The sequence below is a fragment of the Lissotriton helveticus genome, chromosome 7 (genome assembly GCF_964261635.1).
Source record: "Lissotriton helveticus chromosome 7, aLisHel1.1, whole genome shotgun sequence".
Classification (NCBI taxonomy): Eukaryota; Metazoa; Chordata; class Amphibia; order Caudata; family Salamandridae; genus Lissotriton; species Lissotriton helveticus.
This window is the reverse complement of record NC_136068.1, coordinates 383,841,957-383,857,419: the sequence shown is the minus strand read 5'-3', so window position 1 is coordinate 383,857,419 and position 15,463 is coordinate 383,841,957. Positions and strand designations below refer to the sequence as shown.

The 15,463-nt window shown below is 46.8% G+C and overlaps 1 protein-coding gene across 1 annotated transcript in view; it reads left to right on the top strand.

Annotated features, from left to right (window-relative positions):
- LOC144768499 (arf-GAP with SH3 domain, ANK repeat and PH domain-containing protein 1-like) overlaps positions 1-15,463 on the top strand; it is a 1,182,076-nt gene that overhangs the window by 875,541 nt on the left and 291,072 nt on the right. The window contains exons 18-19 of the mRNA XM_078652209.1: positions 8,011-8,197; positions 12,062-12,147. Coding sequence (XP_078508335.1) covers positions 8,011-8,197; positions 12,062-12,147 — 273 coding nt within the window. The remainder of the gene's footprint in view (positions 1-8,010; positions 8,198-12,061; positions 12,148-15,463) is intronic.

Here is a 15,463-nt window from a genome sequence, read left to right as displayed (position 1 = left end):
TTGACAAGTCCTAAGGGTCAGAAAGGGTTATGGATGTGTGCATTCCTGTGCAGAGGGGGGACATGACCTCACAGCCTGGGCTGGGTTAAGACTTATTTGTATGTAATCAGTCTTTGACAGAACTGGCACAGACAAAGTACAACTATGGATGTAATGTCCCCAGAGTAATTACCATTGTTCAATTTGACTGAAGCATTGCCAGCAAGTACTGAATAATGTCTGAGTGGTTCACCATAAATGACTTGGGTGTGCCTGCATCTTACCAATGAGCTCATACTGCCCCTCACTGGTGAAGCCATTGAAGCATGCATCGCTGCCTCCCAATGTATATTACTATGTTGGAGGAATTCTGTTCATCCATACATAGCTGTTCCAGCCATTACATGCTTATGCAGATTTATATTTTGAGGCCTGTTTTATATTTATACCGAAAGATCACTATTTAATTGCTGCAGATTTTAATGTCTAATATTGCATTACTGACGTTTTGAAAACGTGTTCTGTGTTAGTGATGGTTTGTGACCTCATTGGGCAATTACAAACACTCATTTTTAATCTGGTATTTTGACAAAATGGGGTACAATTGTAAATCTGCCCTGATGCGGCCTTCTTTAGAATAGGAGTTGTGATCCTGCATGACACATATTTTGCTCTCGCCGTGTGCTGGTCATGAGAGATGTTGCGTGGTGCTGTGGTTCTCAGGGCTTTAACTGGGATGAAAAAACTGAGGGGTATCTCTCAGAGGGGCGTGGCCGATGTAATTAAGGGCATGGCTTAAAACCACCTAAGCTAAAAATCTGTGCTTAGCATAGTGTGCCGCCCGACTGGTATTCTTCTGTGTCTGTCATTGCATCCAGATATATATTCCAAGTAACATTACACCTAGAACAAACCAGGATTATTGGCTTTGTCAACGGCTGTTAGTTACATAAGATAAAAATAAGCTACTATGGCACCATTGCATAGAATGTAGAAAATGCTTCAGTTTTTAAATGATGGAACTGCGAAAGAACTATAGCGAGTCTCTTTGAAGTTACCTCAAAGGCAGTGAAGGCTGCTACTGCTGCAGAGTTGAGATTTATTTTTCACCCTAAGGGTGAGAGCAGAAATGGAAAGCCCGATAGGGACCCGTTTCAACACCTACGTTTTAGAACTGACGGCGCTGAGCACAGGCAGGACCTGGCCCACTTAAAGCCCTGGTGATTGTGCTTCTGTTCATGGGTGACCTGGCCTGGCAGGTCGAGCTTAACTGTCCATTTATGGGCAGGGCCATGACTTTACGCAGATAGCTGGTTTTGAGCAACGATGGCACAGATGAGCTAAAAAGCAACGCGTTGGAATTCATCCAAAACAATTGCCAATGCTTAGCCATGAACCAGTTATTTCTCTCTGCCTCACCTTTGATTTGCTATCATAGTCTTCTCTTTTTTGGCAGTCTAACGTCAGCAGTGGGGAAGTTTCTGGAATCTTTTACAAAAAGTAGACTAGTGAAATGCCTTTGAAGCAGTGAATTAGGTGAGATCCATGGAGGTGGGATTTCACAAAAGGAAAATAATGCCAGTCACATGTAATGGAGTCCCTTGCGTTGGTGTTTGTACTGAATGCACACATGTTGTTCTTCACAGCTGTCCTGAAGGGCATTTGAAACTTGTCAGGCTCCCACACACTTCCATTAATGGGTAACTCCCAACCGCACACCCCGTTCACTCTTAGCATTCCACAGAACACACATATACATTCCAACACTATACGCATACACCCAGACATCCACACACTGCCCCTATACTAACTTGCCTGGAGGGCAACTGGGATTATGTGGCGGATGTTGACAAACCTTTGTAGCAAGGTTGACCAAATTATGAGACCAGAAACTGCAAATTCTACACTGTAATACAGCACATTATGTGGCAGTAGTACTACATTATTTTGGCATTTTGAGGTCGAGTCTGGGCAGCGCATGCGCTGCTCTGCGAGGCATGCTGTATTCAGGTATGGACTTGAAGCTCCGCCCACTCTCCACCCATATTTTTCATTGGCTTTTGTCATTGTGCACTGTAAACTGTGGCTTTTCATTGGTCAATAGGCTTAGTAGTCCCTCCTTAGTACCGCCTTATCTCATTTTGTAACCTTCCATGAGGACACCCTGTTACGTGTTTAGTTACTCAGTAGGCTTTAATTACAGCCTACAAGCACTATTAGCTTTGTCCTGCTGCTGTTGCAGACAGGACGCGCTCTCTCCTAATGTAAAAAAAAAAAAAATCTTTATAGCACGGGCACTGAATGCATTTGCAATGCAATAGGTCTCCCATTTGCGAGAGTTTAAGCTATTAGCATTGTAAATGGCAATGCCTTTTATTCATCGGTTTTAAAAACAACATATAAATAAAAGGCATTGTCATTTAGAGTAAACGAAAAACAAATTCTGCAGCACACTTGTAGGAAAAATGAAGTTAAGGCGATGTCTCAATGGACATAAGGTGCAAAGTTCAAGGGCGAAGAAGTTGTCCACAAAATTAAAGAATCTTCTTTTATTGTTCGTACATGAGCCAGCCGACACGTGTTTCGTCGCAAGAAACCACACTGTTTCTGCGACTCCTCAGGGCTGTAGGAGAGAGGTGTAAGAACAGCAGGTCGCGGTGCCGGTGATAATTCCGACCCGGCTCCGCTCGAGACCGGGTATTGTTGAAAACACGGATTTCGCAAAATGGAGCGATGTTTATCGCGCAGTGCTGTGATAGTCCTTAGTTGGAAGACCTGGATGAGGACCTGGTTTCTCGAAGTGTGCGTATTGATGCTGAACAGGACCTCCGTGTCTTCAAAGTTTAAGGCAAGAGGCCTTATAGGTCAGTAGGTCCCCGAAGTGCGGGGATGCTTCGGCCGTGACTCTTTCGAGTCTGTGTTTCTGTTCCGGGTGCGGTGTCATTTAGAGTGCCAATAGCTCAAACTCTCATAAATGCGAGACCTATTGCATTGAAAATGCTTGTTACACGTGTTAACACCATGTGAACAAAGGATTCCTCTCAGTAACATCAGTGCAACACCTAAATATAGCAATCAGCAACTGAAAGACGACCAACCTTTGCAAAGGGATTTTAACGTGTGGCTGCATGTTTGGCAATGTTGTAGTAACTATTGATCCGTTTGAGTTGCAAACTATTTTTTTATTAAAATCTTTAAATTATGCAGGACCTAATGGATTAAGTGGAGAGTATGGCAAATCCCTATAATCGTGTAAAACGATGCAGCTGCAGAATCAAATAACTGCAGTGACCATACTTAAATGGCAAATAATGATTCCAATCACTGCAGTGGCGAGTGAAAAGATGATGAATGTGATATAATCACATTTCAGCAGGGCTTTCCATAATGCCCTGCTAGGTTGATATAAGAGTTGGTGGGTTATGTTAAATGCTGCCAAGTCCTTTAGTTAAGGGCACAGACATCATGAGGAGTAGCACACAATGTGAAAGATGAGTTTATAAAGGTCAAGAAACAGGGAACCTTTTTGGATATCTTGTTACCTTCAAAGTGACAAGAGATATTAACTAATCTGACAAGGCGGATGTAACTATACTCAAGACATTGGTTCTCCAGGTGGCTAGGGAAGCCATATCTTGAGAAATATGTCAACTACTGAAGGCCACTGTCCTTAAAACATTCAAGACAATTTGAGTTGTACAGTCTGGTGACCACATCAGTTCAGTGCTTAATTTGAGCCGGCTGTTTCCATGCTTGGCACCGGCACTTAATTGCCAACACCATCGCTTGTGACCGTCTGCCACATGGTGACGCTGTCTGAGATGAACACAACAACAGTAATTCAATATACATTAAAAATGACTATTACCTGCCACCCTAGCTTTTCTTAGAGCTTTGGGGGCCTGATACAGTCTGAATTGTCACACTTGTAGGAGTGTTATGGTTAGTAGTTGTGCTGGTAGTGTCATTGGCAGCAGTGACAGGGGCAATGGGTGGTGCAAACTGCAGTGGCCTCCTGACGAAAGCCCTGGCACTTATTTTTTACAAATTAAGCACTGCATCAGTCATTCTTTAAAACCATAAATCGCCCAAGGAGAAGGTCAAACGTTTTACACGTCCATAGACTGGAGGAAGGAGAGAATGAGGATGTAAGAACAACAGGAAGGTTCTTGAGAGGAATGAACAGCATAAATATAACCACATTATCGCCTCTCACTGGAAGAATTCTCCTAGACTTGGAAGTGACATCGCTCATTATGATTGGCATTTTATTATCTCCCATACTCCTCCAAGGATTACCACAACACTTGTCGTGGTTGCTTTTGGGGGTGTAGAAATAAGGTTTAGGGGAATCACATAAGGGAGATTCAGACTTACCATGTGTGCTGATTCCCCCACTGTTCAACCTATGGCAGAGGAGCGTCGCCGCACTGCTTTCAAGCAGTGTGAGAAGCAGAAACACATAAAATAATAATAACTTTCAGTTATTATCTTTTTATTTTTGTGTTTCTTGGCGGGCGGGCAGGAGGGGCTGCTCTGCTTTCCGAGCAGGGCAGGGGAGAAGTGGTTTGCCCATTCCTAAGTGCCCAATAATTTTTTGGTCAGCCCTTTCGGGCCGCCCAAACCAGCATGCACACTTTCCCTGTTCTCCATGCAGGCTGCATTACAGCCTGCGTGGAGATCATGCCCAGGCCCCCATTCCCTGGTTGAACGTCAAACCAGGACGCTCAAAACCAATGTATCTTTGTGATTAATCAGGTGAGACTAGATGCCCACCAATCACAATGCTGCATTGCAGCATTGGGATTGGTCCGTGGTGCCTGGCTGTGCTTCCTGTTCCTCGAGGAGAGTAGAAGCAGAGATGGGGGACTCAGTGGCAAGTTAAGTTAAAAAAAAATGTACAATCGATACCCCAGCGCCCGCACCTTCCACTCCCGAGCTAATCCGGCCTTCACTGCTACTTATAGTCTTGGCAGAATACCACTCGACAGCAGTCTTATCACAAAACGTATAGTTCGAAAGGCCAAAGAAACTCCACTCGTCTGGCCCATCGTTATTAAGAGGACACTTTTATTGAGGGCTGTAATTGTAGGTATAGAGCCAGAATGCTCATGCAGTGGGTAGTGAATGCATCAAACAAACTCCCTTATTGTCAGAAACAGTAGTTCCTGTGGAATAATAGAATCAATATAGATATTAAGGTGCCCAATCGCAATAGAAGGGTTAAAATGATGTTCGAGGGCGAAGAAACCACATACACCTATGGTTTTAATTTGATACAATCATATTTTATATATTACAAACAAAATTCTATATACAATGAAAAAGAAAAATGTGCGTAGTGTCCCCAGTGAGAAACAGGAACCTAAAATATTGGTCATATCATTGTGACAGTATTTTACAAGGTTTCCAAGGTAATAAAAAAAGTCGACCATTTAGCAACTCAATACATAATATACAGCAGCTATATACAATATACAATAATACGCGGTGTTAATGGTTCACTTTCTTTTGTTGTCGACGACCTTTCAACCCTATACTTGATCTAGGGTCTCATCAGGACCTATGGATTTAGGGACATCTGAAGGGTAGAATGCGCAGCCGCATGAGGTGTACGTGCCCCCAGTGGGTGAAGGAGGAAAAGGAAAAAGAGATACTCACAAGAACACCCAGCCGGGTACCCAAGTGAGAGTGAAGGCTGGCCGTCTATGGGTAGATGAACACTGTTATTTGTTGATGATACACTGAGAAGTGTATGAAGACGGTGATGAGGAACTCTGGAGTTGGTGTTAATCACAAGCGGTGCTGTTGCGCTGACCTGTGAATCACGAATGTTCAATATGGTGGTCTGTATCTACATATGGTATGGAGCCCATCTATAGAGGCAAGTATTTTCCAATGAAGATGAATCCTTCAATAATAGCAGTCCTCAAAGTGCGTGATGATCCACTACGCGGGCAGCACAACAGCATCAGTCTGTCTGCTGTTGGCCAAACTCCCGGCAGTAGGGTTGGATATAAAAACAGTAAACAACAAGCTTCTGCCGCTCTTAAAAAAACCAGGGCTGGATGCTGCTGTTCCAGGGAATTACCGTCCTATATCCCTTCTGCCGGCATTGGCAAAAATCTGTGAGAAAGTGGCTTTTCGCCAACTTGAGAACTTTGTTGAGACCTCCAACGCCCTGCATCCAGCTCAATCGGGATTCAGGGCGGCCTACAGCACTGAGACAGCTCTGGTCGAAATGACGGAGGCAATCCGGGAGTGTTTGGACGGTGGCGGCAGAGCGGTCCTGATTCCTCTGGACCTCTCTGCCGCGTTCGACACCGTTCCTTATGAGCTCCTCCTCGCCAGGCTGTCTGCTATTGGCATCGGTGGCTGTGTCCTGGCCTGGCTAACATCATTCCTATCAGATAGGACGCAACAGGTCTGGATGCCGCCCCATGCTTCAGAGCCCAAACCACTTCTCACTGGGGTACCCCAGGGCTCCACTCTTAGTCCCCTGCTGTTCAATGTTTACATCACTCCCCTGGTTTACCTGGCGGAACAGTACGGGGCTAAGATAATTGGTTATGCCGATGATACACAATTGCTGTTCACCTGGCCGGACGATCATCTAGATACCACGGCAGTCCAGCTCTGCTTGTCCTCAGTCTTTCGCTGGTTGACCATAGCCCAGCTGAAATGCAATGAGGACAAGTCTGAGGTTCTCTTCTATGGTTCTTTTCCCTCCAGTTTTAAAGATTTGCTGTGGCCTCCAAACATTCCCAGCCCTAAGGTGATGGGTGGCCCCGCAAAAAACCTTGGTATATGGTTTGTGGAGGATTTAAGATTTGAGGACCACATAAGGAAACTATCGGGGACATGCTTTGCCACCCTGAGAGCGCTGCGAAGATTCTTCCCACTGCTCCCTAGAGAAGCAAAAGAGACTGTTGCCCGGGCTCTCATTTTATCAAGACTGGATTACGCGAACGCTCTGTTCAGCGGTATTCCTGCTTATCTGGTCAAACGCTTACAGGTTATTCAGAATGCCGCTGTCCGCCTCTTGTTTAATGTTCCGAGGTGGAAGAGCGTTCGCTCCTACATGTGCAGCCTTCATTGGCTGCCTGTGGCACAGCACATTCTGTTTAAATCCCTAGTGCTCTCCTTTAGAGCAACTCACGATCAAGGGCCAGCCTACCTGAAGAAACGGTTCTCTTTCTATGCCCCTTCACGCACCCTTAGATCGTCCTCCCTGTTTAAAATGACTCTTCCTCGCTTTAAGCGGACTAGATTAGGGGGTCAGTCCATAGCCGTGGTAGCTGCCAGGACATGGAATGCCCTTCCCCTTCACCTACGCTCTATTCAGTGCGTGAGTCAGTTTAAGAAGAGTCTGAAAACTCATCTGTTTTCCGGCGTGGCATAAGCTGGTCCCCTCTCTGTCTTTCTCTGCCTTTATCCACCGCGCCAGGATACTCCCAAGTAATAGAGCGCGCTATAAAATGGTTTATACATACATATACATACAACTGCTAAAGACACAGGGGGAGACCTGGGTTATAAACTGTGCTTTGTTGGAAATAGAAGTGGACAATACATGTACTTGAATCTGTGCATCAAATGGGGCAGTATTTGGGCCATTTGAACGTGTCTCGCATACCTTACCTTCTTTTAAATTACATGTTTTGACACATTTTTCTTTTGTGTCCTCTTGTGGATGCTTTCAGAAGGTACCTTGGAGAGATGTTCCTGTTAGACAACACAATTCAATGGAGTATTAGAACCATGCTCTTTCCAATCAGAACAAAGTGCAGGTGTTACATTTCCTAAAAATTTAAAATATGTTTGGTCATTCCCTGCAGGCAGTTGAGAAGACTTGCTGAGGTCATTCTACGTTCCTATCGCATTGTTCATTTTTGCATAGTTGCTAATGAGAACTGTTAATGCTCCTTTTTGATATTGGACAATGGCCTTAGTTTACAAAGCAATGCCTTCTTGTGACAGGCCATCTGGTTACTAGGCTTCAATAACCACCTGTTTTCCTTGAACCTGCAGGACGTTCCGGAAAGACTTCATCACTTCCAAGTATGTGCAGTGGAAGTTTGCCAAAAGGGCGAGCGGGAATCCCCTTATGAGGTTCTATGACCTCCAAGAGGCTGTGAAATTTAAAGATATATTTGCACTGCTTCAAGCCTATGCAGAGAAGGTGGATTTGACAGAACCAGTACCACAGCCGATACAGGTGAGAGCAGATTTCAGCTATTTGAAACCTTTCGTCCAAAAAATGTGACTTTTCTTTACTTGTCACCAAGGTCAAGATGGTACTGTACATATTCTTTTTTCTGGAGCAGTTCACTGAAGGCACCATAATGTTCTTCTTCCAGAGATACATGTGTTGCTGTCGGGTTGACAGATTACTGTGAAGACACAGTATATATGGTACAAATCAAATCCTTTTAGCATTTTGCAAGACAGGCTTTCAAGGCACCCTGGGTGGAGCCTGCTGCCTCTCTTCCACCTGTCTTTTTTCTTCCATGGCTCTTTTTAATGGCCTTAAAATTGGAAATCATTGCGCATCTACATCATTTTTGGACAATTTAATCATGGCCGGCTTCTTTTTCGCACTTCTTCAGCACAATAGTGAGCATTCGACAACATCCAGTTTAGTGGGCGTTTTGTGGTATTTTCTCTCTCTCAAAATCTGTTTTTGTGTCATTAAAAACAGATCAAAAGTCCATTTTAGGGAAATCGGATTAAAATGCATAATTTATGCTAAATACGGATGCGAAAATCCTTACCAAGTTACTTGCCACGCGCCTTGCTCCATTCATGACAAGCCTAGTCCACCCTGACCAGTGTGGATTCATCCCGGGTCGTAACACGGCGATGAATCTGCGTCGTCTCAATTATATAATGCATGAGGTGCAGGGACGGGAGGGTCCTCACGTGTTGGTCGCCATTGACTTGGCCAAGGCCTTTGATACAGTGCACTGGGGATTTCTGTTGCAGGTTCTCCAGAAAATGGGGTTCGGACCTCACTTCCGGGACTGGATCCGGGTGCTCTACCAGGCGCCACGCGCCAGAGTACGACTGGGATCGGCCCGCTCGGAGGAGTGGTCACTGGGGAGAGGCACCCGCCAGGGTTGTCCTCTCTCCCCTCTCCTATTTGCACTTGCAATTGAGCCGCTTGCCGTTTCTGCTCGCGCTGACCTGCGGGCTTGGGGTATAGAGGTGCATGATACCCCCAATGTGGTCTCCCTCTATGCGGATGATGCGCTTTTTTATTTGTACTCCCCTGTTGAGGCCCTCCCCGAACTACTACGACTCTTGGATCGTTTTGGCGCGGCCTCTGGGTTGCGTATAAACATTACCAAATCCCTAGTTTTCCCGTTAACGGATTCAGTCCCGGATCTGGGCGTGGAGCTTCAGTACTTGGGTCTCCGGTACGAGAGCACGGCGTTCCGGTACTTGGGCATCCAGGTGGCCACATCTACGGAGGCCCTACTGGCTTGCAACATCGACGGGGTACTTACGGCCCTCCGCAAATCCATTGTCTTTTGGAACACGCTTCCCCTCTCTCTCATGGGGCGCTTGGCAATTGCCAAAATGGTGATGCTTCCTAGGGTCTTATATGTCCTGCAGAACTCTCTATGCCCGCTACCTCCCCGAGTGTTCCGCACGTTGAATTCCCTCCTCACCTCGCTCCTTTGGGCAGGTGGACGCAGTAGGGTCGCCCTGCGCACAGTGACAAGATGTTGGGAAGAGGGTGGTCTCGAAGCCCAGCGCTTTGACCTATACTATTACGCGGCGCAGCTTCTCCCTGCCGCCAGATGGTTTGCCGCGGGTGAGAACTGGGAACTGGCATTGCTGGCTGGTGCCGCGACCGATACGACCCTACAGGAGGCACTGATGCAAGGGCGCGGAGCCGACACCACTTTACCTTTTGTGGTGCGTCATACGGCTAATATTTGGCAGCGCTTTGTGGAAAGGGTGCTGCTGCGAGCGCCATTCCATAGAGAACTCTCAGTTTGGTCCCTGGCCCCGATGCGCCGTTTGGAGGAAACCATGTCCTTCCGGGAGTGGCGGTCTGGTGGTTGTACGACTCTTGCAGACCTCTACCCGAACGACTCATTCGTGACCTTTGAGGGTGCCAGGGAGTCGTTTGGACTAACTGAGGGACAATATCTTCATTACGGTAGCCTACAAGAAGTGGCCAGGATCACGTGGCCCCAATTCCCCGAGGCACCTCCGCTCACCAATACCCTTGACGTCATCATGTCCTGTGGGAGAGGTAAACGCCTGATTTCCCTCCTTTACTCCGCTATGCGTCGGGACTCGGTTCCCCCGTTAGCCCCAGCATGGGGGGCGTGGGAGGCAGACCTGGGGGTGGAGTTAGAGCCCGCACAAAGGACGAGGATTGGTCTCTTGACTCATAAGGTCTCCTGTAATGCTCGATTTAAACTTATTCACTTTAACTTCGTTCACCGCACGTACATGACACCAGTCTCCCTCCACCGCATCTCGGCGGATAGAAGTCACAACTGTCCTAGATGTGGAATGGGGAGGGCGGGCTGCCTGCATTTGGCATGGGAGTGTCCTCTTGTTCAGGATTTTTGGCGACAGGTGGTGAGATACGTCGTTCGGGCTACGCACCTCAGACTTCTGCTGGACCCTCTCCAATGCCTTCTGGCGTTGGTGCCCAGACCAAAAAAAAAGAAACTATCGTATAAGTTACTGCAACTCCTATTGGTTTTGGCGAGGAGACGAGTGGCTATTACTTGGATGGGTCAGAGGGCCCCTGATGTCCTTATGTGGTTGAGGGATGCGAGGGAGTGGGCCTTGGCAGAGGAGACTCACATGCAGCGCTCCCACAAGGACGACAAATTGCAAGAGGACTTACTTGCCTGGAGGACACTTTGCATGGAGGGGTTGGCGGAGGATGACTCGGAAGCCACCAGTGCTGAGTTGTTTTCCTCTGATGCCTCGGAATCTGAGTGTGGAGGGGAGGGGGCTGGTGGGGAAAGCTAGGGGACGGTGTAGGTGTCCCACATTGCCATGTTACATACCCTTGATATGTATGTATGTTTGTTGATCTGATTCCCATGGGTAGATGCTGTTGTCAATTGCATGGACCAACCCTGGCCCTTACACGAATGTCCTACATTTTTGAGTCAGTACTGTCGATGCCGTTCGAGGGGTTGCTAGTTGTTGTTGAATTGTTTGGTATTATACTTGAGTGTAATGGTAATACTTGCGAAGACACTGCTGGGTATCGTATCATTGAAGCGTGACCGCAATATCCTCTGCTTAAGACCACGTTTTGATCTGACGCCGCCCAGCCTCCGGGATGTGGGCCTTCTATGGCTGTGTTGTGATATTAGTTTTGCATTCTATTATTGCTCGTCTAGTGCTAGTGCCGACACCGTTATGCTCTGTGTCCTACTTCCTGTGACTTCGCTATAATAAAAAGATGTTTTAAAAAAAAAAAAATGCATAATTTATTACTAACAGATGTTTTGTCGGTTCTTTTGTTTTTTTTAACAAAATGAACAATTTCCAAAGTTGAAATGCAGTTGCAAGGTTGGTTCTACATTAAGGTGGCTAATCGGCAGATAACTTATAACAGCACCAAAATGGGGCGCCAGATGGCAAAAAATTGCCCTAAATGTTGTCCTGCTGCCAGGGGAAGCAACAAAACGGTAACATTTAATTTTGTCTGAGCCGACAAAACCCCTTGCACTAGAACAACTGACGTGATTGTTATACCTGCTGCTCAGCCAGTGTGAGTGTGTTGTGGAATGTTGGTGAGTGGTGAGGCAGAGGAATGTTGGTTGTCTGTGAGAGTCAGTTGGAGAATGGGCTGAGCAGCAGAAACACTGCTCCTGGTGGGGCTCTTGATCTCAACTACTTAATAAACCATTTTACGTAATCTACACCTGGACTACTGGACCTCTTTATATTACAACAGTGATCATTCAATAAATGTTGCAAGATGATATCGCTCACCATATAGTGTGGCAATGCTGGCCCAATATTGGTTGTGAGAAAGTTGTGCCAATGCCAGTGGTCTATTCTTTCAAATACTGTCTTTCTTTCTGGTCCACAGGAGCCTGGGGAGACACTTCTCCATCTAGCAGTATTGCTGTCGGATCGAACGTCTTTGCACATTGTCGATTTTCTTGTGTATAACAGGTGAGGTTTCTTGAAACACAAACGCATTGTTTTAAAAAAACATTTTTTTACTATTGGGTCCAGTTGAAAGGTTGAAATGCAGAAGTCACATTTGCAATAATACTCTGAGCCCCACGTCCGGCGCTATTGATGTCGAGAGTGCGAATATAAAGGCTGCGTACACTTGATTCCCCCTAATACCAATTTAAGCCACCACTACCACGCACTTGCTGCCCCTTATCTCACTCTTTCAGGTTCTTTTCACTTCATTAATCAACGTAGATCTCATTGGTAACATTAATTTCAATTTCCATTAATCAGTCAACCGGAGTGTACGCAATCAATGCCAAGACAAGGATACTCCTTCTCCAGACCATGATGTATCATAAATGGTTTGTATTAGACAACATGAACTGTTATTATCACAGTAAATATATTGGTGCAGTCTGTCCCAGCAAACAAAAAACACTGTCCAAAGCGCAGCAAGAAAAGTAGACGTGACGCATAAATAGACTTTGTGCGTGTAATAAAACTATTAGTCCAATGCATATATTGACCTGACTCTGACGGGTAATCTTACTGCTGTGAATTCTAAGCTGCCGGTCATCCTGCTGAAGAAGTCGCCCTTCGATCTGGCGTGTTTTGTCCCCCTGGACACAGTCTAGTATTGTACCGGCCACTCCCAGGAAGGCTTATCCATACACTGACCCCACACCCATCAAACACAGGCGAACCCCATCAGGGGACCCAGTCAATAAAAGAGCCCGAGTGCACATGCTCATGGCCAGTTCTAAGCAGCATAATACTGTGTCTTTTCGCACTTATTTACAAAGTATGTGGGCCTAGAGCCCATGCTTTTTCATGGCACTTGCACCCCTTCATTAGTGCCCTGCCTCACAGTGTGTGATCATCAGTCTTGCAGTGAATACATTGCATCATAAAAGGGAGATTTCTATCACATATTTCACCCATTTTAGACCATAGCCACTCTCACTTCTTGGTCAATATGTCCCATTTATTCTTCACAGCAGCCATATAGCTCTGCTGCAGTGGCACAGGTGGTCAGCGGTTGGGGTGGAGCTAGATGACGATAGAAGATTCCCACCAAGACCCCATCTGACTGGCTGCCTGCCTATTTCTTGTGTCCCCCCAGTGCAGCATTTGACTTCCAGCAACCTATTCCTTATTGGAGGCAGCTTCCCAGCTTCTTGGGCTGTAGGTGGGTAAGGGGGCAACAGCAGCTGTCCTGTTTGGGCCACCACCTTGACTTGCCTGGGGCACCCAGATAGCAGCTCCCCCTTCTCTGGTCCTGGACACTGGGGAAGCCAGCCAGGTGGGTGCTGGTGCTGCCACCCTAGTGCCTGATGGCCTCCTTCCCAACTCTGGCCCTTCAATGATGCAAGTGCTGTCACATGTAACCAGAGGACTGCGCTTATCACAACTGGTGCTGGGGAGACATCTAGCAGATGTCCTGATTTGTCAGGACTGCTGCATCTATGTTTGCACACACTTGGTTCATAGGACATATTCAGCAACTGGGTCCTCACTGACCATGATGCACAAAGACCCGTAACAGTGCAAACCCCCATTTGAGCATGTCAGGGGAACAGAGAGATCAGGGACTCCCAATGACATGGAGTGGGGAGGGATGGGTACCACAGACCAGGAATACTCATCTAGCATGGCAGCAATCATGACAGAATTTTGTGTGGGATTCTGCTCCATAGATGCATGGTTTGACACCCTTACAAGCGGCATTAACCGCATGGGGGAGTACCTGGACGGCTAGAATGTCCTGTTGGATGGGCGGAGGAGCGCGTCTTGACCGTGGGAGATTAGTTAATGACCGTGAAGAAGCAGCTGGAGGAAATTGAATGAATCCTCAAGACCGTGCCATCAAGAACGAGGTCCTCTAGGCCAGATCCCGCTGCATCAACCTGCACATCTTGGGAGTTGCGGAATCTACCTACACAGATCTAATGGATCTCTTTGTCAAGCACCTCCTTTTAGACCGATCCCACCACCAAAATTTCACACCCACAATTGGAGTGGAGTGCGCTCACCGCTCGCATGGTTTGCAGCCATGCCCCGGCGCCACACTGCGCCCTATTATAGCCCACCTCCTTAACTTTCGGGATCGGGACACTCATTCTCGACCCACTTCGTGACTCCCCATCCACGACTCCTGGTGGCACACCGCAATCATTGCAGTTCCTTTATGCCCTTGGCGACAGGTATGTGCTGAAATATGCCTGGAGCTTGACCTATGCCGAAACCCCCGGGTATACATTTTATTTTGCCCCCAGAAGACACTGAGCCACTTAGATTTTTGGCTACTCTTGGCCACTGCCACTCCATGGCTAGAGTGGGTGGCCTATCTCATGCGCACTGTTTCAGGTCACTCCCCAGTCCAGATGTTATTGGTAATGCCATATGGGGGAGGAGTGTAGAGACGCTGGCGCTTCCTGTGTAATGCCTTGCTTGATGATGTCTTTCTGTCTGAGCTTCACACTTCCATTGTTGAATATTTCCAATTGAATAAAAATTTGGTTTCCACGCAGGACACCCTGTGGAAGGCATTCAATGCTTACATTAGGGGGATCTCCATTTATAAACACTCTAATGTGTTGCGTGACATACGCAATACACTAGTCGACGTAGAACCTGAACTATGCAATATTGATAGCTGAGCAACTCAACAATGGTATGGTCCACAACTTTTGCACCAGACGGCGCGTCTGTACTAATTTCGGGAGTTGGCTGAGTGAGAGGTCGCATCCTTGAGAAACACGCCAGAGCCTGATGATGCACCTTGGCTCTTCTGCTTAACTCACCTGGGGTAGTGTATTCATCCCCAAGCTGCTGCTGCCCAATGGGGCCAGAGTTGCGAAAAATGCTTACATATTGGCAGAGATGCTCTGGTATTACTCGTGGTGGTTCGCTTCGTCAAATTCTCTGGCTTCGCCATAAATTGGAATAAAACCGAACTTTTCCCACTTACTGATGCCACCTCACCGATAGCATACGAGTTCCCCCTGAAATGGTGAGAGTGCCATGTCTGATATCTTGGCATCTGGATTTATCAGGACCAGGAGCAGGTAATTTGCCTGAATTAAGGCCCAGTCATAGACAAATTAATGACACAAGTCAAAGGGTGGTTTTTGCACCCACTGTCGTTAGCCAGCCAAATAGCCATTACCAAAATGGTTGTTCTTACCCGCTTTCTGTATCTTTTTCTAAATTTTCCAGTTCCCCTTACCAATGCATTCTTCTCTATGCTATGGAGGCTTCTCTTGTGGCTAGTCTGGGTGGCTCATAGGCCCTGGGTGGGTTGGGA